The 24,328-nt window shown below is 38.9% G+C and overlaps 1 protein-coding gene across 4 annotated transcripts in view; it reads left to right on the top strand.

Annotated features, from left to right (window-relative positions):
- The first annotated feature begins 1,659 nt into the window (after positions 1–1,659).
- The window catches only part of LOC119740957 (CREB-regulated transcription coactivator 1-like), a 56,433-nt gene continuing 33,764 nt past the window's right edge, over positions 1,660–24,328 (top strand). For 2 of the 4 annotated variants that reach the window (XM_038216477.1, XM_038216476.1), the window contains exons 1-4: positions 1,660–1,824; positions 2,034–2,156; positions 4,416–4,529; positions 15,956–16,014. In XM_038216477.1, coding sequence (XP_038072405.1) covers positions 1,714–1,824; positions 2,034–2,156; positions 4,416–4,529; positions 15,956–16,014 — 407 coding nt within the window. In that variant the 5' untranslated portion in view covers positions 1,660–1,713. The remainder of the gene's footprint in view (positions 1,825–2,033; positions 2,157–4,415; positions 4,530–15,955; positions 16,015–24,328) is intronic. The other 2 variants (XM_038216475.1, XM_038216474.1) reach the window with 1 other exon arrangement.

The raw sequence follows: 24,328 nt of genomic DNA, 5'->3' as shown, positions 1-24,328 counted from the left end.
ACAGCAGGTTAATTTGTTTACGATAGGACGGTATAGTATCCTGATAACCTCTTGGACAACATTATAGCTTCTACATCGGTACCTGGCACCTGACTACATGGGGAACTTCGCGCGAAAAAAAATAACCCTTGAATGGAATGGCGCGAAAAACTCTGCAGATTAGCGGGTTAAAAAACAAGTTCGTGTAGCTTTGAATTTAACCCCCCCCCCAAAAAAAAAAAGGAGCGGGAGAAGACAAACCCCCAAACAATAAAACAACAACAACAAGTCAACAACAATAACAACCCAAAAATAAATAAATAAATACATAAATAAATAAAATCAAAAAATCAAAATAATAATAATAATAAACTAACAAATAAATTAAAGAATAGATAAACAAATCAAAATATTTACCGATTGTTTAAAACAGCTTCATTCCGTGCTTTTCAAAGTTCGATTTATTTTATCTCCTCAGTAACATTTTTTTAAATTTTAACCAAAAACCTCCTTTTATCTGGCGTCTACAACCGCTTTAAAATGGTATTTGATTTTAGTTGCTTTTGTATCCCCACTCAACGCACAAAAACAGACCTGTACCTTCCTGAATTATTGTCGGGTCGCAACGTAATCGAAAGTTGGCCGTTATTAATCCATTTAAAAACGGGCTTTTTTTCGCTATAGAGATAGCCTCATTCAAAAGTGAATAACTATTGTATGGAAAGAAAAATAGTAATTAATTATGTTTGTCGGGTTGGCTAATGATTTGTCGGGTTGGATGTTTTCAAATTTTCAAGAATTTGCCACTATAATCACCTGCATCACACCCTCAATTTAGAACCCAGGCACGCGCTTTATGTTCACGTAAAGTACGTGAAGCAAACTTTGCAAAAAGAGCCCAATTGGGCAACATTTTTGACAGACGGTCCAGGCACTCCATTGATCCCGGATGCCTGCTGCCTCCGTCTAACCATGGAGGACAGTTTGTATTCCTTCCTTCATGGTCTAACGGATTCTGAGTTCTCTCTTTCCATCTTTCAGTACTACCCAGTTCTAGTATAGTAGGCTAATTTTAGATATAATTCTGTGGTAATAAACTAGAACTAAGGATGACATCCGCGCACGAGTCCGATGTTCAGGCTAAATATAATTAATTAATGAATAATAAAAACTGAACTTGTCATACTCTTATAATTAGTGTGGTAATCCGGGTTTTGAGCAGAAGATGTACGATTTCACGTTTTCAAAAAAAATGTTGTTAGCGGCAGGAATCGTTCAAGCCAACACCCATTTTCTTGGTTTTAGTCTCGGATATCATAAAATGGATTAAAATCAAATTGTGTGAACGTGTGGCGCCGTTTATAGTACACACTATATATCTTTCATCATACATGTATGTCATCTTCACTGAGCCGGTGCATGTAAGAGTGAAAGGGAGCAGTTTCCAAATGTCATATACTATTGTGTTGTTTGTTGATTATTACTAATAATAGCATTGGTGAGATATTAATATTACCATTAACAATTTTGTTGCATAAAAATAGAAAGAACACCAATAATTTTATGAATACATTGTCAGTATTATTACGCGCAATTTCCACTGCCTTTTCCACGGGAATCACATGGGCAGAATGGCGGTCGCCGATTGGTGTATAACGACCCCCTGCGATGACTAAATGACAACATACTCGTTGCTTTCCAAAATTTAGTGGCCATCCAGGCTGTACATCCAAAATGACGAGTCCACGGAAATTTGCGGAGAAAATAGCCCTTCACAACCAAAAGCAGGCCGAAGAAACGGCTGCTTTTGATCAGATTATGAAAGAGGTCTCAAATGTATCAAGGGTAAGTGTGTTGCTGTCCAGAAAAGTGTCGTTTATGGGGAAAATTGGCGGAGGGTATTTACGAGTCCCAGCGAGTCGTCGCGGTTTTCCTCCATTGCTTGTGCATGTGTTTGTGCGTGTAGTAAGTGTACTCGGAGTACTCGTACCGTGCAGTACCCGCATGACAATTTTAATAGAATTTGGGATTATTTTTTTTCTCATTCTCTGCAGCCAACTCAGAGCCATGTAGGACATAAATCGCACCATTTACAGCTTGCTCCAACGTTAGGGGCCTACAGAGGAGGGTCATTGCCCAACGTTAACCAATTAGGAAATAATACTATAGATTTACAGGTAAGACCATTGAAAAATTTGTCTAGTTTCAGGCGTTCGATGTGTATCATGCATGATGTAGGTACATGTACATGTACATCAATTCATTATGTGCATGTACATGTATGTCATCACTGCACTAGGCCTAATTTGTTTTCATCATGGCGTCTCCCACTGTGGATACTGAAGTGAAGGGAGGTTTGACAAAGTGTATGGTTCTGGATTTTAATTTTAAAATAAATTATTTGTTCATTATTCAAGTGTCAGTTTGCGTTGATTGATTACTTTTTCTTTCCGTTTTACCTGTTTGTTTACATTGTTTTACAAAATAAATCATAGAACCAAAGCTCATAATTTGATTATTTTTTCTCCTAATAATCTTTGACCATGCTACCCTTATGTTTAATCATGGAGAAATGACAAAAATACATTCAAATACATGCCGTGTTTGTGTGTGTGAACTTGAGAATGCGTTTTACTTTGATGTCAATACAGGTTTCCAGCTAGAGTGGTGCCATGGCATGACATTCTGTGCCAATGGCAACAATCAATTGCAGTTAAGCTTTAAAAAGCATTTTAAAGGGAATGTACAACATATTTGCTTTTGCTGCAATTTTCAGAAATAAATGAATTTGGAGGATCAGTATGTTATAACAAATATTGCTAAGATAAAATAACGTGCTTCACGTTTTGGGCTTTTAGTTTTGGATGCAGGAAAAACCAAGAAAACCAATTATGTTCTTGTAGTCTGGTTCCCAGACCCCACTAAAGATGAATCGGAGCAATTTATAGACTTTGAAGAATTGTAAGGTCAGAGAATCAGTCTAGAGGGCTTGTATCCCATTACAGGTGTGTAATTGATTGCAAAGAATATGCGGAATAACTAATTAGATTAGGAAGAATTAAGAGCAGTTTTTGAAAAAAAAGCCAGTTTTCTCCAACGCTGGTCGGCCGACCATCGTTGGAAAAATATCAGTTTTTTTGAAAATGTCAGCACACCAGGAGCCACGATTTTACAGGATGCTTTAGACTGTCATTCCCTAACAATCCAGCAAGGTATTTCGTGATAATTTGATCATTTCATTTTGTGATGTTTGCAAATGTTGTATCTTCCCTTTAACTGAAATAAGACACTGTAGGATTAGTATGGTGGCCCTGAATAGATACCCCAGCCATTTTTGGGGGAGAGTAAATTTTATCATGCCACTGCATTTTTTAATGGGTTGCAAATTGTTGTTCATGACATTAAGAAAAGTTACCGAAAAAAATGCCTCACCATAAAATATATTTATAAAATATAAAATTTGTAGCAAAAGTTTTGGGCATCGTGAAAGAAGTTAACACTGTTTGGAAAGGATATTGAGAAAAAAAGTTTGACAAAAAGGTGATTTTCAATGTCTCAATTGAAGTTTGCACCTGTGATGTCTCTTCAGGGCCACCATACATTCACGATGTACATGTAAGGCCATATATTTGAATTATACATCGTGGCTGGCAGTTAAACCAAACGTGTGGCTGCAGAATCCACTTCTCATAGTCATACATGTACCGGTAGATGCATATTTGTTAATAATTAATGCAATATAGCAGTAGCCGAGTGTAATTCAAATTCAGTTTAAGTCCACGCTACCAAAAAGATTCTCACATAAAACTTTTACACTCCATGAGCTTTGAGATTGTTACTGTCAAGAAGACCATTGAAAAAAATTAATGAGGGCTGTCCCGAATAAACTTCATATGCAAATATTCGCTCATCTACTGAATATTCAAATAGCTTTTTGCCGTTTTGAATATCTGAAGAGGAAAAAATATGTACAATGTACGTACACACACCTGTGATGTTATCGTAAAGTTGCGGCTCATTGTCAGATGCCACTCTTTTTATGTCGACGGCATTTCATTGTTCCCAAAGCCCTTGACAGTTGTAAAATACTGCAAATTTGCAAAACACTCTAGCAGCCCATAATATAGATCTCTGCCTGCCATTTTTAACTAGTGTGCTGCGTGCAACTTTTGAACAGCGTGGCATGATGTACTTGTGGCTGGCGCCTGTAAAATCTGATCTAAGAGTTTTGAATATTCGGTCAAACGCAGATCCGAATAATCGAATACTAAATTATTTGACAATGGACAGCCCTAAAATTAATCAAATTGATTATAATAGTTGGTTGGTTGAGTACAGACAATTTGACTACTGCTGGCAATAAAACCTAAATGACGTGAACCATTGTGATTGTGAGTAGGCAATTTTGTAACATATTCCCTTTGTTTTGTTTTCAGAATGCATTACATAGTTTAGAAGATATAAAAGCTGCAACAGGCAGGTCGCCGGTTGGTGATAATCGAGTATACCGTTCACATCAACGAAGTAGTAGTGGACACAGATCACGGCACATATCCTTTTTTTAACGCTCAGTTGTGTATGGCTGCCTTCATGAACGTACAGTATGAAAAGAGTTGTTCAGAATGAATGTAACTCCTCTCATTATTGAAATGTACGTGTGCATCATAACAAAACCTGTAGCTTAACCCTAACGTACCTGAATCCATCAAAATCCACACCCCTGTTTCGGGGGGGATTTCGGCGATTCAGGATACCTCCATATTGAAAAAGTTGGGGGATTTTGATGGATTCAGGACATGAAGCCTAGCGGTACAGCAGGATTTTGATGGATTCAGCAATCCTCCATATTGAGCAGTTGGGGGACTTTGATGGATTCAGGATCTCAACAGATTTACTCCCGGCTAACTGGTAGATTCTGATGGACTCACTGGCCACCAAATTTTTTTTTTGCATGGCAAAATTGATGGATTTTAGCAGATTCAGGATACTTTCTAGTAAATACACCCAAGGGGTTAGGGTAAATGTGAAGAAGTTTTTCCTCCTTGCGTTCTTTACAATCTCTACTTGGTATGTATCAGTCTTGTACTGTACATGTCATGGACTCCATGCAGAGGTATCCCCTCGACCGTTAGAAAACAAAGAGTTGGGGGAAACCACTGGGAGGGACTCATGAATGCATTGCCAACAGCATGATACTCACTCATAGATGCAGTAATGTTTGTGCACATACGGAATAAAATTAGTCGTGCGTACTTCACGTCAAACTCATGGGAATCCACCATGCACGCGATGTGTCTGTCTGACTGGAGCCTTCGCAAGTGGTGGCAGAGCAGCCCTTAGCAAGTACTTTTATATCTTTGATGGAATACAGACTGTGATACGTTTTATATAGTATACATACACAACTGGGTTTTGCAAACTTTATGTGCGAGTTTATTTTGTTATATTCAATTCAATTCAAATTTAATTCAAAACTCACATTCATTTCCATACCAAAATGAGAAATACAAGCGTAGAATACACGATTAAGTACATAAATCAATAAATAGAGTTTGTCAAAAGGTGAAAATATATAAAGGTATGGAGGCATCTTCTGGAAGCCTATGCTTGTGGCGAGATGCCTTGGACGGACAAACACAAAACAGAAACAAAAACAAGTATACACACGGACAGTTGGCCTGCAACGAGACATAACCTAAGCATGACATTTTTAAACTAGAACAGAACGTAAATGTATTAAGAGGGAACAAAAAACAAACAATTGCTGAAAAACCAAATGAGATGCAAGCTATGTTACATATTGAGAGATGAGAGCTCTCCTATAGGCATGTTTGAAGCGACCCTTTTTGATAGTGGACTAAGGATGTGGCATTTAAATGTTTAAACGAAGAAAATTCTACATCCGTTTAAAACGTTTAAACGAAACCTGAATTATAAAAAAGGGACAGACGTTCACGTGATCTTCCTTTGAGTTAAACATACATAGCACAAATATTTATCAGTGTTTTCAAACCAATTTAATTTACAAAGCGGGTATACACTGTTAAGTTTTGCATTTTCAATGACTGCCCGCTATTTGTTATGGCAATCATTCTTGATTTATCATGTCAATCACACCGGTCTACGACTGCAGACATCTCGGTCAGGCATCAGCCTTTGTGACAGGGCTAATCATTTTAAACAGTTCTTAAAAAAGTTGCTAAACGTTTACAAAATAAAACACAAAGTAGCATCCTTTATATTGGACATTTTAAAGACTTGCAGAATGAATCATTATTTTGGGGTCTGCAGAATTTTCAGATGGAACCAAAACTTTCACATGCATGACATGTATTTATGTACATGTGCAGTATTGTTCCATGAGTAATTGTACCTAAATTCACGAGAAGTCATGAACATTGTATTTGGTCGTAGGCCCTAAAGCATTTGACAAAAAGCCCCTTCGTTTAGATCATCCGACACTTTATTTCATTCGACCAGTGCCACTGTAAAAGTAAAATAGTGAAGGTTTGGATTGATGGGTGGTGATATTTAGACGACCTGAAATTCACAGTTCATAAATGTCCTGCTCGCCTCGGGATAGTTAGAGTAAATGCACGCGTTGTGTTGCAATGAAAGAATGAAATATCCTAGTGTATAGCCTGCAAATAGGTACATAGGATTCAAAGGCTTGCATGATGAATTCAGCAATATTCGTGATAATAGTGAGTCTGAGGCTGCACCATTCAATCTCTTTTGTGAGTTTGTGAGGTTCTCAAAAGAACAGGTTAAAACCCAAAGTTTCGGATAGTATATTCTGCCCATCCTTAGGGACACGTTTCAAACTGCTTGAATGGTTCCATTTCAAGTTTCAAATGTGAACCATGCTGGCAGATCTTCTTTCCGAAAAGAATGTTGTCTTGTATTTGTAGCCAAATGTGAATAAACCTTGGGTTTTAACCCTAACCCTGAGGAATCCAACAAGATCCAACTATTTTACATAATCCGTTGGGTCCTGTTGGATTGAGCAGTAAACCCCTTGTAAATATTCCTCTTGAAATCTGTTGGATTCAGCAGGCAACTGACAACATTCAGAGTCGGATTATGTTGGGTACTGGTAAATAACGCCAAGTTGGACTCTGTTGGATCCAGCAGACAACAGAAAAATAAGGCACAGTTGGATTCTGTTGGATTAAGCATGCCAGTCAGTTTTTTATTTGCAGGTCCCCAACAACTTGGCAAGTTGGGTTGTGTGGGACCGTGTTGGATCCAGCAGCAAACAGAAAAATAAGGCACTGTTGGATTGAGCAGGCCAGTCAGTTTACATGTTCAGGTCCCCAACAACTTGGCAAGTTGGGTTGTGTCAGTGTGGGACTGTGTTGGATTGAGCAGGAAACTCATATGAGTAACCATCAGACTCTGTTGGATTTAGCAGGGTAGTCCCGGTTAACAACACGATTAAAGCAGTTGATTGTTAACCATACTGGTAATGGACGTTTCCGGATTCAGCCATGAGCCTTGCACACTTTGCACATGGGCAGCAACATCTCCCCAATGCTACACTGTATGTTCTAGCCGCATGTGTCGTACATCATGCATGCATGTTGGACTTCCGTTTGACATTTTGGTTGTGCAGAAATGGTTGTGGTGGTTCAAAACATCATGGATTGCGCTAAACGGATCAGTCTGTCAGTAATACTCGTAACATAGTGTTTAAATAGTCACTGTGAGCAAGCGTATGTAGAATGTTTCCCAATCACTAAGTGCAGTATTTGCCAATTTAAATGTGTTGTTGAAAGATGGAAATCAATTTCCTGATCCTTAGGTATAGTGGGGTGGTGTGGCCCAATGGTTACGGTGTTCGACTCGTGTGCCGTGGTACATGGGTTCGAATCCTGACTGTGGGAACAAAGTGCCTGTGCTCTTGAAGCAAGGCGCTTTACCATTATTGCTTCGTCCTTTGGATGGGATGTAAAGCCGTAGGTCCCGTGTGTTGTGTAATGCACGTTAACGAACCCAGTAACACTTATCGCTAAGAGAAGGGGTTTGCCTCGATGTTTCTGGCAGTGGCTGCAATATGCGCCGCAGCACCTTGTATACCCTTATAAGGCGCTACATAATGGGTCTCACAGTTCTCATAAACTTCATTTACCTGTCTGTAATAATAGACATAATTTCCAGCACCTTGAGTACCTAATTGTTGGTAGATACGTGCGCTATATAAGACTCCGGTATTGTTATCATTAGGTAAATTTCCTGACTTCTAAATTCCAACATTCATCTCATTTTAAATGTAACCACCTCCTATGGCAACAATTCATTTGCTCTCTTGCTGGCAAATTAAGGACCCACCTGCCTTGTAAATGGGGCAGGGTTCTTAAAATTGGGTCATCGGAGTGGCCAATCAATGCAAACATGAATGCCTCCGATATTGCCGTAATGTGCCCTGTCAGCTGTGTTGGATGTCGTCGGAGTGCTCAGGCCGGCGAGTATCCGCAAAGCAGCCTGGAGTGCTGTGGCAGTGTGTCTTTGTAAGAATCTCTGATGAGTGGTCAGGCGGCAGATGATTAGGTGCACAGTTCAGTGGGTTCAAGTCTCCCCACAGCTAAAGCCTCAACTGCGCAACTTAATTAACGGTTCTCAATGACCTGCTGGAATGAGGCTGCGCCAAACTGGATAGTTTATCCTGCTGTGAAATTATGTAGTAATGGCGCAGCATGTAATAACTCTGTATGGGGAGTAAAAAAATAAAATATTACTGTTTTAAGGTTCACATGAGTAAGCATCTTGTACTTAATAATACTTAATGCCACTGAAACTATTTGTAATCTTTTTGTATTGATGTAATGTCTAGTGACAGTGTCGGGCCTGTTAACCATGAAATAGTGAGGGTTCCATTTATGCTGCATTATTTCACAGAGATAGTTGCTTATTTGATTCTTATTTAAGCACGGACCTTGCGTTTATTCTGCACGCTTGCTTTTGCTTGGCATATACACGTGCATCAATCATTCCTAGATGCTGTTGAGAGATATCGCACGTACACCACCACTTTCGTATTCACATGTTGATGTAGAGGCAAGGCCCCAGTGCACGAAATTTTGAATTCCTTAACATCCAAAGAAAGTACCCGATGTAATGTGAATTCAAATAGTCGATTATGATCACTTTGCAAGAAATGAAATGGAAAGTAGGAAAACTGTAAATCCAGCTGAAAAATTTAGAAATTAACAATGTTGATTGTTGTTGTTTTCTTAACCTTGGTTTGATTTAAAAAAAACAACAACCAGTGAACAAATAAATGAGACTGAATTTTCAAAATTTAACTTTCAGAAAACATATTTTGGCAATTATTATCACTTTTGTTAACAAATATGACAAAAAGTAAATGTAACTTCAGTAGTATTTGTGTACATGTGTGAAAACTTGAAGTTGTTCATAAAGGCGCTCACTCACAATTTTATACCCATTATTGTTTGGAACAATTTGGATATAGCAAGTTGATATTTGATGCGTGACTCAAACTGTTTCTGTTGAATGCAGTTAATTTCAACAAAAACAACAAAATTTATATTTTCTTTTCAGATTCAAACAATAATATAATAATAAATAATTAAAAAATTAAAAAAATTAAAGCATAGTGCAGACATGCACACCAATTTGTTCACTTCATTTTGTACAATTTATGTGTGGCAATTTTGTATTTAAAAAAAATTGACATAAAAATTCATCTTGAATGAAATCCATTGCATTACTTACAAAAAAAAAAGAACGTGGCATGCAGATTACAGACCAAAAATACTTTTGGACTTCTTACTTTTGATAACTGAATAAAACAAGACCGAAAACAACAAGAAAATATCAGTAAATATAATACTAAAACTGTTTGGCACTACTTTCACATCATTCACCGACAGTAAATCATATTAGGATTGACATGAATATATTTTTACCAAGTTGTTTCCTTGAATTGATAAAAAGAAGCGATTTGTTGATGAGCTTCATTTAAACTAGTCTTCATCTAAACATTGGATCAGTTTACATATTTATGGTCCGTTTTACGTCAAACGGTAACTTATGAATTGCAGTCTCAAAAAATTCCAAATTTGGCCTTTGTGTCTTGGATGTATCTGTTGTTTTCATAGATCCTTATCAATGCCATTTTTTCCCTCAAGTGCTGTGTTCGCAGTAACTTATCTGTCGGTTTCATGATCCTGAATATATTCTTTGTACCACAGTTGTCTTCTCTTAATAACAAGAATTTCAAACCGACGGATTCAGTGTCCAAAATATGACTTGCGTAAGGAGCTGATCTAGCCATCGTGTTTATCAAACTGCACCATGAATGATGCTGCATGAGGCCTCTATTGTCCGGGTATTATTTTGCCGGCGTTGCGATTCCCTTTGCCCCCAATGTCCCTCGTCTCCCTGCGGTATCTGGTTACCAGCGCAGGAGCGATAGTCTTGGCTTGAGTTTCAGCGCGCGCTGACAGCGTCCGACATGGACAAAAGTAAGGCCTGGTAACCAAAGCCAGCGACTCTCTCACCATAAGCACCATAGAAACGCGGCGTAAAAGGTGTTCAGTTGGGATTAATTTCACACTTTTCTTCAACTCTTTATAGGGGGTACCTCTGAAGTAAACCAATTGCCATGGCGACCGGTTGGTGTATTGTAAATGAATTATAAACTGAATTTAAATGAACGCTTTAATTTCAGAACGAATTTTCACACCACAATGTTATTAATTGTGCTATTTAGGCCTATAGGCCTACCTTACCAAATATACATTTCGCAACTTTGTGTCTTTCCCTTCGCCACAACAAAAATGATTCACAAATTATTTTGATGTTAAATTTTCATAAATTCCATTTCTTGATACTGTTTTATTTTTAATTTTTTTTTAAGGATTAATGTGGTTTGCTTCCTGATGAATCGCTCTTTAACTGAAAGGCTCAAGTGTCGCAAGAGTAGGTCAATTAATTCTACTGAGCAACTTGTACAGGGGGAAAAAAAAAACAACTTCTTTGTCAGAACTGTGTCATTTGTTTTGTATCGTTCGGTGTCTCTTGTATGTCCATTATACATGAATATAGACCTACGATGTTCTACCACCTGTTAATCACATATTCATGTTCGTACGGGTACATAAAACTCTGATGATGTTACTAGCATTCGGTAACATTAATATCAGATCATTCATCGGTGACCGTAAAATTGATATCTTATGGATGTGTTCACAGAGTGATAGTACATTTCCAAATTAACCCTTACTCTCTGAGGGTAGTTTACTGCATGTCAGTTGGTTATGCCAATGCCCTCCAGCTGCAGTTTATTGGCAGATAGTTTTATTTAACAGTGAAGGCTCCAATTGGCAGGAGTTGGAGGCCCTGGAGGGTGCCTGATACTGACCAGCTGGGGGCACTCACTTTGTTATCAGAGGACTCTCATTGTTCACTGTGGCATGTATTGGAGTGCCTGTCAAGTTACCCTTGAAATGACATGGCAGATATTGGAGGGCCATGCAAAAAACATAGGAGATTTTCTTGAGGCACATATTGGCATGCGTTGGAGGGTCTAGTAGGGTAAGGGTTAATGATACGGATCAGATGTGCTATGCCTTCAATGCATTACTGGTTACTAACAAAAAAAAATGATTAAGGACCTAAGAATCATTCCTGTCTTCAGTAACACATTACCATGGTACCATTTTGCATATAAATAGCCTAGAAACGTCAAACGCATTTCCTATGCGACCCGTCGTCTTGAAAACTGTATTGAGTTTGACAAGCAGGGATGAGACAGGTCATGTCCCTCGGTGCTTCATGTAACAGGAGTATATCTAGATAAACTTGAGAGTGCAGAAGCGTAGTTGAGTTTATACTTCACCGTGCCATGGTTTTATGCATCTGTGGCTTGTGTAGACCCTGCTAGTTGCTGCAGTTAAGAGCTAGGATAGTTTTTTTTTATGGAGGGACTGATATACCGGTGATCTTACACACTGTCCCGCGAGAGGTGTGTAAGACGTCAGCTAGATTGCACTTGTAAGCCCAAGCTGTATCAGCAAGAAGAAGGGGGGGGGGGGGGTCATAATGCCAAGGCATACAATAGGCAGACTGCATTTGTGCTCTGAATGGCTCTGGGATATCTGAGCATCCGGTGTGCTGCTTGATAAAGCTAATCCCTCCTTTCATCTACTCTGACAACTATCCGCTGGAAAAAAAAAAAAAAATGGGCAAAATTGCCATATTGTTAAGAATAAATGCTATGCCATGTAGGATTAGTCGGATGTATTTCGGTTTATTTATCAATAGGATGAGACATGATGTACATGTGTATGTATGTACATGTATGTACATACACGTTCTTGTGCAGTTTTAGAACGCACTTCCCTCCCCCCTTCGACTCGGGTGCTATGCGCCCCTCGGGTGTTAAACACGTCATATCCCACATCACAGCAGACTATGTTAACTATTGTTGTTCACCAGGAATTTTCATATCAAACAGACCCATCTATAATGCATAAATCATCAATTAGAAGAAATATGAACCCCAAGTATCTGCATGGTGCACTTGTCTACCTCATTGCCTCGACTGCCAGACATTTTGGAGATCTTCCTAAAATGACAGTTCTGTTTGAACATGACCACTCATCACCCCGTAATCAGAGGGGTAAAATGCCAACAAGCATGCTTTCTGTAGACATATGATCTGTGGCAGCAATCTTTCCTAAGACGGCCTAAGATACCTGTTAGCAAAATGAACTTGGGCCGCTTTTGGTGATCAAAGTTAATACTCTTATTTCTTTTTCTTTTTCATTTATTTTTAACCTTCAGTGTTTTTTTTTCACACTGTACACGTACGACCATGCACAAGGATCTACATGAACCAGGATTTAAATAATTTCAATGTAGCCGATCCACTATTTTTATATGTTACAAAATATGTTGAACGTTGCCAAAATTTGAAAGTAAGGAAGATATAATATTTTGGTAAATATTTACATGTACATGCATACATGTATATTTTTGCAAAAGTACATATTCTGGTACAGTCTGTCCATCGTATGGGCCAATTTGCACGTACCCAATCTTGTCGCGCGTCTTTATAAATACAAAAATTTGCGTGTCAAAGTCATGCGACACAAAACGTCACATACTGTAAAATTAGCGCGTCAAAGTCGTGCGACACAAAACGTCACATAATGATACGATGTATATTTCACACATCCCCTGCGCATGAAAAGCGATTTATTTGTAATTAAGATTGCGCGACATATCGCGTATTTGTTCACAAACGAGCATCAACAACCACAAACGAGCATCAACAACATTGCCGTGCGACAAAGTACCTGTGACAAAATCACGATAGGCCTTAACTACTCACCATTCTCTCGATATCCCATACACTCTCTTTCGTTCTTATTTTGCATTCACCCACGTAGTTTTTCACAGTGTAAGCAACCTGAAAAGGTGTTGAGTTCTAATTGATGCGTTCTCATGGCAACTGGATCAGGTCGGTGATAGATTTCTTTTCGTCACCTCCAATTGACTGTGTCTAATAGTAATGTTTTGTCATTGGGAGACAAACACATGTACATGTACATACATGTCCATATGTACATGTGCACTGCTCCTACATTTCAAGATCAGTTAAGGGGGTTGACTTACCAATATTTTGTTTAAAATCCAAACATTAACCCTAACCCCCTAGGCCCTTGTTGCTTACAACCATCCTCAATCCTCCAAAATCCTCCAAAATTTTGCAACTCCGCCTAAATTTTTCAAAATTGTCAGACAGTCCTGCCTCAAAATGCAGTCATCCTCAATCCTCCAAAATCCTCCTCATCCCAAAATTTTGCACTTGTGTTTAAATGAAGGATAACCAACGCCAAATCCTTCAAAATCATCAGACAGTCCTGCCTCAAAATGCATTCATCCTCAATCCTCCAAAATCCTCTTGTGCTTCAATCACCATTCATCCTCAATCCTCCAAAATCCTCATGTGCTACAATCACCATTCATCCTCAATCCTCCAGAATCCTCATTTGATTCAATCACCATTCATCCTCAATCCTCTAGAATCCTCCAAAACCGCCAGGAGGATTTTGGAGGAGTGAGGTGGGTTAGGGTTAAGGAAAGTTGCAGTGTACATTTGTTTGTATAGTGATAATTGCGTGCACATGTACATGTAATCCCAGTGTGGTGTACTCGTACATATAGGTTGGAATTAGAAGGGAAATATGCTCACACCGAATGACCTCTATTGCACAGTCCATTTTGGGCTGTCACATGCACTTAGAATATTCTCCCATTACGAAAAATGTATCCTGACAAACATGGTAAAACTGTTTGCAGTTGTGTGATATCTTAGCATAATTGTACCCTGTGGTGCACTTGTGCACATTGTACATGGGCATTATTCCCCTAAATCTGTCGCTTAATCGTTGTTACGAGTCAGGGTGGTGCTGATTGGGTCTTTTTTTTTTAGTGTGTAGAGAATCTATGGAACACAGAATTAACTACAAGAATTTGTATGCTTAGGCCAAAAAAAAAAGTCTCCGGTTTCTGGTATGCGCGCGCGTCGCCGTAGCCATGCGTGTCGGCAAAATGAAAAAGTTTTTTTTTCAATAAAAGATGATGTCTCAAAACCGCCAAATTCACTGGTTTGACTGGAATCCTGCTGCTGCACAATTTTAACGTGTTTTTAGATGGGGTTATGATCGAGAATAAGCTTTATGTGGCCTCTCCGGACTCCCATACATTTGCACTAAGTTTAGTCGGGCACCATTTGCAGTCATCAGCCGACATTTTAAGCAAAAAAGACAGGTAAAAAAAAAAAAAAAGCCGCGTCGCCGCACCACTTTTTGGGCAAGCTCCATACCAGAAACCGGAGACTTTTTTTTTTGGCCTTACTAATGTTGTGCAAACCCGACCCAAAACTGAAACCGACCCGACCCAAAACCGAAACAGTTCAAAAATTCACACGGATATTTATTGCAGAGTCTCTGTGCCCGGTACGACCAGTTTTGCGGTCTATCACGCACGGTCTTTAACATGTAGGCCCACCAGAAGGTCACGATGTGAGTACCGTACAGTATGATTCAGTTACTGAGAGACGACGATTTTAACGCGACGTGGGTAAGTTAAGGCACAAAAAAATGGGCACTGTTGCCCAAGCCAGATATTCTGGGTTTTTTCGGGTTGGTCCGGTTTCGGAAAGGTTCGGGTCGGTTTTCCTTGAATTTTTGTTGGGTCAAGTCGGGTCAGTTTTAGGAACTTTTCAGATCGGTTTCGCGTCGGATTCGGTATATTTATAATGTTTCGGGTCGGTTTGGCCTGATCAACCTGACTCTATGCACAACATTTATACTTACGTGTACATGTACGGTATGTATACATGTGACGTCTATAATATAGATATGTATGCATTTATACAAGTAGGGTGGCACAATCAGTGTCGTTATAGAATCAGTTTAAAGTTGCATACTCCATGTTCTTCAACAAATTCGATTTTTTTTTTTTTATTAATAATTTATCAACCTCTGTTTTTTACTCCAAACAAACAAAACCCGCCTTTTTTCCTTACTTGGAGATCTGAACCCTCTGAAAAAAACCCTTTATTTTGGGGCACAAACTGATCCACTTTGCAAAATGCGAGCAGAATTGCTTCCAGTTTGTACATTAGCAATACCGATTGTGGGGCGGGAACCAGCCTACCCCGCTCGAACGGATATAATGTAAAGTAATAATTGAAAAATATAACATGGGCCGATTTTTTTTGGGTCGATGTCTCATTCAAAAGTAACCCTAAGTTTGAGGTTCATGTAGTGCACACTGAGTCTACTACAAATCAACACATTAAATTTTTGCTGTGTTTATTTTTTTATTTAGCATGTTTAGATACGAAACAATGCTTTCAGACGGAACAAGTATGATTGAGAGCAAACTGAATAGATATGTTCTGGATATGTCAATTGTTGGCCTTAACTAATCACACGACACAGCGCCATACCAGACGCCATACCTGTCACCACCAAGCGACACAAGCTGGAGAAGGTAAGACAGCTTCATTTGCATATATTCTAATTATTTTTGAATAAATATCTCCCACAAATTAACCCCCATTCGGGAAATTGTACATATATGACTTGGTTTAAAGTTATACATTGTTCTGTCTTTTGGCGTTTGTACATGATCTGAATTTTTTTGGCTGTATTTTTACATTGGGACAATTTCAGCAATATGAAAGGAAGTGTAATATCGTGTAAGAGCCAATTAACCATGATATCTTAATTTAATAAAGATTCAGACTTTCAGAGAAATGATCCAAAACTCTTAGTCTGTAATCTCCTTGACCATTACTAGCTGATGGATGTATGCATGTACACGTTATGTATTTAAGATTTTAAATATATACATTTTCACGTTACATGTAAATCACTGAGCTCTTAAAAGCTCTATATCATGGACACATAACGCTGGAGTTGCCCATTACTGATAAATTGGGATTTTTTTTCGCATACTAAGTTTATTCATGCCTTTTAATTTCATTTGCTTGTTATTAACTTGACTGTTGGGATGTTTCTCAGAATTCTTCCTTTAGAAATAACGAGCAGGTGTATTTATTATGTTAAAAGAGCTAGAGCAAAACCTGTAATCATTTAAAGTAGATATTTAATACATACTTGTCATTCATCGTCCATCATGATATGTGTCTCCTTCTTCAATGGATCCCAACAAATAATTGCATCCCTGATCGTGATACAGTGCTTTCATATGGTGCGATACCATCCTACACAATGTACATGCGCTGCATGCTGATGTTTCCCCTCCCTTGACCGAGTGCTCGTTTACTCAGGCACTTACTGTCCACTTCACATTAAAAGATGTGTGGAGAGGGCTGGACATGCATTATGAATGGCCATCCGTCCCCTCCACCAAAGAAAACCCCTCAATTATAAGGCTAGAAAAGCCTTTATTTATAACTGCAGGTACCATGTACATGTAGGTCTAGATTTTGTATTTTCAGTGATCTCAAGATAGGGAGATGCGTTCACGTGGAATAAAGAATTGAGAAGCAGTGCCCTAAATGGAATGTAGGTGGGAAAAGCAAGGTTTTCAAGTGATAAAACTCAAGGGATAGAAGATTGTTTCAGTTTACATGTAATATTACTATCATTTTGTTGGAATATTATAATAGCAGTTCCTCCATATTGTACATGTACATGTGGATAGACTACAGGTATACATGTACATGTACATGTACCAGTACAATACATGTATAGCCTGCATCTTTCCCAAACAGCAAGGCCGGCTGAGAAATGCCAAGGATAATAAGACAGTGAATAATTTATCACGTCACTATCACGGCTGAAGTTCAGGTGTAAGAAGGCAAGGCAGTGTATTACACAGGAACAGCGCAGCTTAGGGACATCCCCATGCGCATCGTGCATTCATTTGCATCCAGTGCCAAGTTTAAGAATGCAAGGAACCTGAAAACGCAAGATAAAGAAAAGGTTTGTGTGTCTATGTTGTCGCATGGACATGTATAAACGGATGGTTGCGAGAAGACTGTTGGATTACATGTAACTGTTTTGCAGGATTTAGGTCTAAACCGCTCCTTTAAAACAATTGAGCTCTTGCGGCAAACTTTACCTTCATTTTGGAGCTTCAGTTCAAGCCTGAGTCAATCATGTTCAAGAACTAATTCAAGTAATTACATGTAAGATTTAAAGGGAATATATAACATTTGCAAACAAAATAACAAGACTACCGCATTGTTATGAAATACCTTGCGGGAGTGTTAGTGAATGTCAGCCTAAAGCATCTTGAAATACTCACGGCACCTGGTGTGCTGACATGTTTAAGACAAGTGGTGTTTTTGTGTCAATTTCCAACGCTGGTCGGCTGACCAGAGTTTGAAAAAAACTGGGTTTTTTTTTCTTTAAATACTGCCCCCAATTAACAACATTTAGTTGGTCTGATTTTTGTTTGCAATTGATTACACAACTATAAATGGGTACTACAAGCCAGCTTTTCAATTTAAGTGGGGTCGGGGGACCAGACAACAACAACATGATTGTTTTTCTTGGTTTTTCCAACATCTACAAACACACAACTTCAAACAAGTCAGTGTAACAATATTTGTTATAATACACTAACCCCCCCCCCCCCCAAATCCATCCATTTCTGAAAATTACAGCAAAAGCAAATGTTGTATATTCCCTTTAAGTCTGAGTTCAGACCTCTGGGGTTTACTAATAAATGTAATACATTTGCAAACATAAAAAAAAAACTACCAAGTTATTATGAAATACCCCGGTACCTCACTTGACTGTAAGTGAATAATAGTCTCAAGCATCCTGTGAAATCATGGCACCTGGTGTGCTGTCATTTTCAAGAAAAGTGAATTTTTTGTATCAATTTCCAACGATGGTTGGCCGACCATCATTGGAAAAACTGACTTTCTTTTCAAATGCTGCCCCCAATTTACCAAATTTACCAAGTTAGTCCACATTTTGTTTGCAATCAGTTACACATCTGTTGACAGGTGCAAGCCCAGCTAGTCTGGTTCCTGACCTGACAATTCCATGACGTATATATGTAAATTGCTCTGATTCGTCTGAAGCAGGGTCAGGGAACCAGACTACAAGAACAGCATTTGATTCCTGGCTTCCAGCATCTATGAAAACAACACTTTAAACAGATCAGTGTAACAATATCTGCTAAAATACTAACCCCCAAATCCATCCATTTCTGAAAATAATGCAGCAACAACAAAATTGTACAGCATAGCATTGATACTGTACACATTCTTGATAATTATCTGAAAAGTTTCAGAATTATCATCATGTACATGTACATGTACATACAGCTCTTGGATTTTTTTCTCAGTCGTAACATCCTTCATTGCTATTTTTTAGACAGGTCTATGGAGCCTATTACATCCACTAATTATTTATAAATGAATTTTTTTTTTTAAAGGTGCAAAAGAAAACAAATTATTAATGTTCCCACATTACACAACCGGGCCTACACGATAAAACTAGTATAAAAAATGCAGTGTCAGTGTGCATAATGTAAATTACATGTAAGTGAAACTGAAAAACATTCATGTACGTGTACCATGACATTCCCATTGCATCACTGAATTGCTCTTAATTTATTTACATTACAATTAGCATCTTTATTCTTTGGTTGGCCTGCAGAATGTAACTTGATCATAATGTAAAATTGTGCGTGATGTATATTACACATGTACAGTGAAGCTTTAAATAGTCAATTTTCCACCCAAGGTGGTGTTTGTTGAAAAATCCCAATCAAAACACCGTTTGCCATGGCAACCGGCCAACAAGCAGGTGGATGATGTTATCCCTCTAAGCTCGGGGCCATTTGGAATATATATACATGTATATATTTGCTGTATCAATATTCGGCCATCGCGGGTGTTTGCACAAAAGAGGAAAGGGGAGGTGCTGTTGAAGAGACCGTGAGAGTGTATAAAAAAAAATGAGGGAGAGTCATGTTCATGACTTGCTGTGTCTAAGCTCCCCCAGCCCCCCCCCCCCCCCCTCCCCCTTCTCCCACCCCACAAGGTGAATGCTCTCATGAATAATGGATGGCTTGGGTGTTGGGAAGAGACGGTAGCCGATAGGACTCCGGAAAGGGGTCATTTGTACAGCCGATGCAGGCAGGGCTCAGGGTATTTGTCAGGAAATGAAAAATAGGGCGTCTGTTGTTTTCAACGCATGCTGTAGTCTGTACGGTACCGAGAGAATGCAGGGCGTTCATGTAGCTGTTCAGTGCTTCGGGCACAGGCAGACTGCTATGGTGCAGGGATTTTTTTGAAGTTCACTTAATTTTGTTAATAAGATGGCAGAGCGATGGTTTTTTGTCGTTGGCTTGTAATGTTTCCTTCCAAGAAGTCATTGAAGCACAGTTATTGACTTTGTCATATCACTAAGAAACTTTTGTCTTTATTTGTATTATACATTAAGTGCATGTCTGTCATTCTTGAATACTTGTGAGATTCATCAATCATTTAATCATTTCTTTGCACTTTCCAAAACAAAAAACAACAAAACCCTGAAACATCTCTGTTTATCAAAAAAATCTAAGTGTGCTGTGCAGTCAGCTTGCCAGATTAAATATTTAATTTTGTATACATGTCTGTTCTTCAATAATTCAGCAATTTATGAACCAAAATCCCTTGGACTTTGAGAAGGCACTACCGGTACTAAAACTCATCCTGTTTGAGAGAAAACGATCTCAGATTTTTAAGTTGCTTGTAATTTGTTTCTTTTATCTACATGTATCACAGCAGGCAAGCTGCTTTTATTGTCTGGAAGGAAGTCGAGATCTTTGTTGCCATTTTTTTTTAGCAAAATAATATTAATAATGAAATAAGAAATCTACATGTACATGTACATGTAAGTGGGCTATGCACTTGCACGTGCACAGTGTCACTCGGCAAAGAGAAACTGGAATTGTTAGCTTATTTTTCTGTCAACATGTACTTTGTACAATTGAGAATGTTCAATCATGTTCATGTATGTACAGGTTCATGTACCGGTACATGTTCATGCACATGTACATACGTGTACATACATACATGTTCATGGATGAAATCATGAATCATGCAATGTTCGGAGAACTGCAGCATGCATAGAATATGTGCATATACACCTATCAAGCACGATAAAAGAAGTCACGTACATGTACATGTACATGTACAACGAAGACATGATGTGCATGCATACTGGGTGGGAAATGAGCACCATCCTCTATGGATATGAACCATGGATCTGAATCTGATGGCTTCTGATAACCTCATACTCATGATGAAGCGTTGGAGAAGTGTACAAACATGTATGCGTACATCCCTACCTGTACGCTTACAAGTACCAGTATGTTTATGATCATACATGTACATCATTTCTGTGCGTACACATACATGTATGGGTATACATGTATGTATGACTGCATTCTGTTGGGCCGCAAGGTTGCGATTATTTTTAAAATTGATTCATCGTTCCCTTTTCGATTACGAATGACCAATTTTTATCCTCAGAAAATTCGGTTGAGAAAAATGTCTTGAGTTTTTAAAAAACTTATGTGATTCCATCTAGCGTCCATCTACGTGGAATTTTTGAGATTTTTGGTCAAGACGTTTTTGGCTGCTTTCTTACACCTTTTGAAAGGAAGCCTTTATTTTCACAGTGGTTTTCGATTAATCAAATAGAAAAAACGTAACCAAATTATCGACACTTCGATCGATTAATTAATCAAGTAACTGAATAATACATGCGGGCTGATGCAGCCCTAGCATACTGTACAATATTGCACAGCATACAGTGTACAAACTGTACATAGCACACATAGTATCTTTTGCGAATGTATGTATTTGTAAGTACCGGTCACAATATTTACTGGCCTAGCCATTATCTCTGTTAGTGTACAAAAAGATGAACAGAAATTCACTTCGAAGCCCTGGCGAAGTCAATGTTACATGTTTTTAATATTGTAAAACAAGTAACTAGACATGAGATACATAAATGTTCACATTATTATTTTTTTGTTTATTTACATATCGTGCCCTTACTTGTACACGTATGGCAGAGTCATTTTGCAGTGACCGTTTTCACTTGACTGGCAAAATGTGAGGCAGTTTTATACCATTTGCTGTACAAAATTTCATAGGTACATGAACCCTAATCTTACCAACTCCATCAAAATTCATCCCCCAATCGGGAGGATTTTGGCAGGCATGGTCCTGCAGACTCCGGCTGGTTCGACGGCATTTTGATGGAGTGTGAAGGACTTGGGCCAGGAGGCCTGAAGCACTGCAGTTGGAATCTAATGGATTTGGTCCAGCATGGATGTATTGTTGTTGTATGTCATGTGAACATAAAAGTATACCAAGTCCATCAAAATCCACCAGCACCAGTGGTGGATTTCAATGGATTTGTTCCTGAGGCATTATGTGAAGCAGAGTGAGTGATGGATTTTGAGGGACGTGGTTCAAAGTAAGCAGGGAGTTACATGTACCTATACCAAGTTTGTTTTTGCTGGAAACCGAAAAATAAAATTAAAAAAATCATAGTTTAGGCCCCCCCCCCAAAGTCTCCGGTTTCTGGCAGAGTCATTTTGCAGTGACCGTTTTCACTTGACTGGCAAAATGTGAGGCAGTTTTATACCATTTGCTGTGTCAGGGGCCGTAGCCATGCGTGTCGGCAAAATGAAAAAGTTTTTTTTTCAATGAAAGATGATGTCTCAAAACCGCCAAACTCACTGGTTTGACTGGAATTCTGCTGCTGCGCAATTTCAACGTGTTTTTAGATGGGGTTATGATCGAGAATAAGCTTTATGTGGCCTCTCTGGACTCCCATATATTGCACTAAGTTTTGTCGGGCACCATTTGCAGTGATCAGCCGACATTTGAAGCCAAAAAGTCGGGTAAAAAAAAAAAAAGCCGCATCGCCGCACCACTTTTTGGACAAGCTCCATACCAGAAACCGGAGACTTTTTTTTTTTGGCCTTAATTGACCCTAACTACCTTGGGAGTGTGCAAAATCGTATTGAAATTGGAGGACTCAGGACTGTTAGCGCGATAAAAAGAAATTCATGGCAGTTTGATTTCCAATTTTTTTTAACAAAATGGCTCACTGCAAAAGGAATGGAAATTAATTTTAAAAGGAGTAGCACAACAAGACTTCTAATAACCGAAGAATTGCAGCAGGCTATGGAGCCAGTTTAATAAGTGTGAAAGGATTTCAACCAAAAAGAGAAACACACCCTCAAGGGGTGAGCATAAAATATCAGACTTACAAAGTATGAATTGCCTGTGGGTCGGGTCTGTCTCAAGAGATGTAGGGCACAGCACTAGCACATGTATGTATAGTGCCTAAAATAGATGAGGCTATTGCCAGAAAGAAATCGGGGGGGGGGGGGGGAGGGAGAGAGAAAACATGATCAAGCAGTCTGAATCCAAGTCCTTTGATTCGCCTTAAATGTCAGACTGATCCAGTGGAGATCATGTGACTGCCAAGTTTTTTTGTTTGCATTGTTGATTAACAATAGTGTTATCGACCACACACAAAAAAGCACCGTACCAAGAACCCAACAATTTGTTTTTCGATATATTCACTTTGCATTCTGGCTGAGGATTGGCAAAACAAGTCCAGCAACTCACGCACAAAAAAAACAAGTTGCTGCGAACCAGTCACAATGTTCATATTTTTCCTCATGATACATCCATGTACATGGCTGAAATATTATTTGTAAATTTTGTTGGAATAACCCTTACCCTACTAGACCCTCCAACGCATGCCAATTGTGCCTCAAGAAAATCTCCTATGTTTTTTGCATGGCCCTCCAATATCTGCCATGTCATTTCAAGGGTAACTGGACAGGCACTCCAATACATGCCACAGAGAACAATGAGAGTCCTCTGATAACAAAGTGAGTGCCCCCAGCTGGTCAGTATCAGGCACCCTCCAGGGCCTCCAACTCCTGCCAATTGGAGCCTTCACTGCTACATCAAAGTATCCTCCAATAAACTGCAGCTGGAGGGCATTGGCATAACCAACTGACATGCAGTAAACTACCCTCAGAGAGTAAGGGATAATGAGAATTAACTCTAACCTCCTAGGCCCTTTTGGCTAGGAACCATCCTCAATCCTGCAAAATCCTCCAAGTGCCACCATTTTAAAATTGCATTCAGCCTCAGTCCTCCAAAATCATCCGTTATTTCTTGAATTTGTTCAGCGGAGGGGCGATCATTGCCCTAATCCTTCAAAATCCTCCAACACTCACTGTAGATGGGTTGAGGCAGTGTCGATGACATTCAGAAGCAGTGCGGATGGTGTCCAGCATAATGCAGGGCTTAATTATGCACGACTGAACATAAACAACACTGGGTACCTGTGTTTCACTTCAATAGGGAACCCGGTTCCTGTACTACCGGTAAATACACACCATAATCCATTTGTAAATTATGTGAAAGTGAAATGATTCATCAACTCTGGAAATATACACTGGGGAAAATTGTAGAAATTTTGGCTCATTCAGATTGCCTCACCTGTGTAGCTTTTGGTAGTAAACCTCAGTTTTATTACTCAAGAAAACGTTTCTGACTTCAATTGTCTCAACCACAAAGTTTATTATGTGTAGTTTATCTCTGACGCGGCTTTTTTTTTTTTTTACTTTTTTCTTCAAATGTCGGCTGATGACTGCCAATGGTGCCAGACTAAATTTAGTGCAAAATATATGGGAGTCCAGAGAGGCCACATAAAGCTGATACTCGATCGTAACCCCATCTAAAAACACTTTAAAATTGTGCAGTCAGCAGGATTCCAGTCAAACCAGTGAG

Source organism: Patiria miniata, unplaced genomic scaffold (genome assembly GCF_015706575.1).
Source record: "Patiria miniata isolate m_02_andy unplaced genomic scaffold, ASM1570657v1 HiC_scaffold_5, whole genome shotgun sequence".
NCBI lineage: Eukaryota > Metazoa > Echinodermata > Asteroidea > Valvatida > Asterinidae > Patiria > Patiria miniata.
The sequence above is the reverse complement of the archived record's forward strand: the minus strand, read 5'-3'. Positions and strand labels throughout refer to the sequence as shown.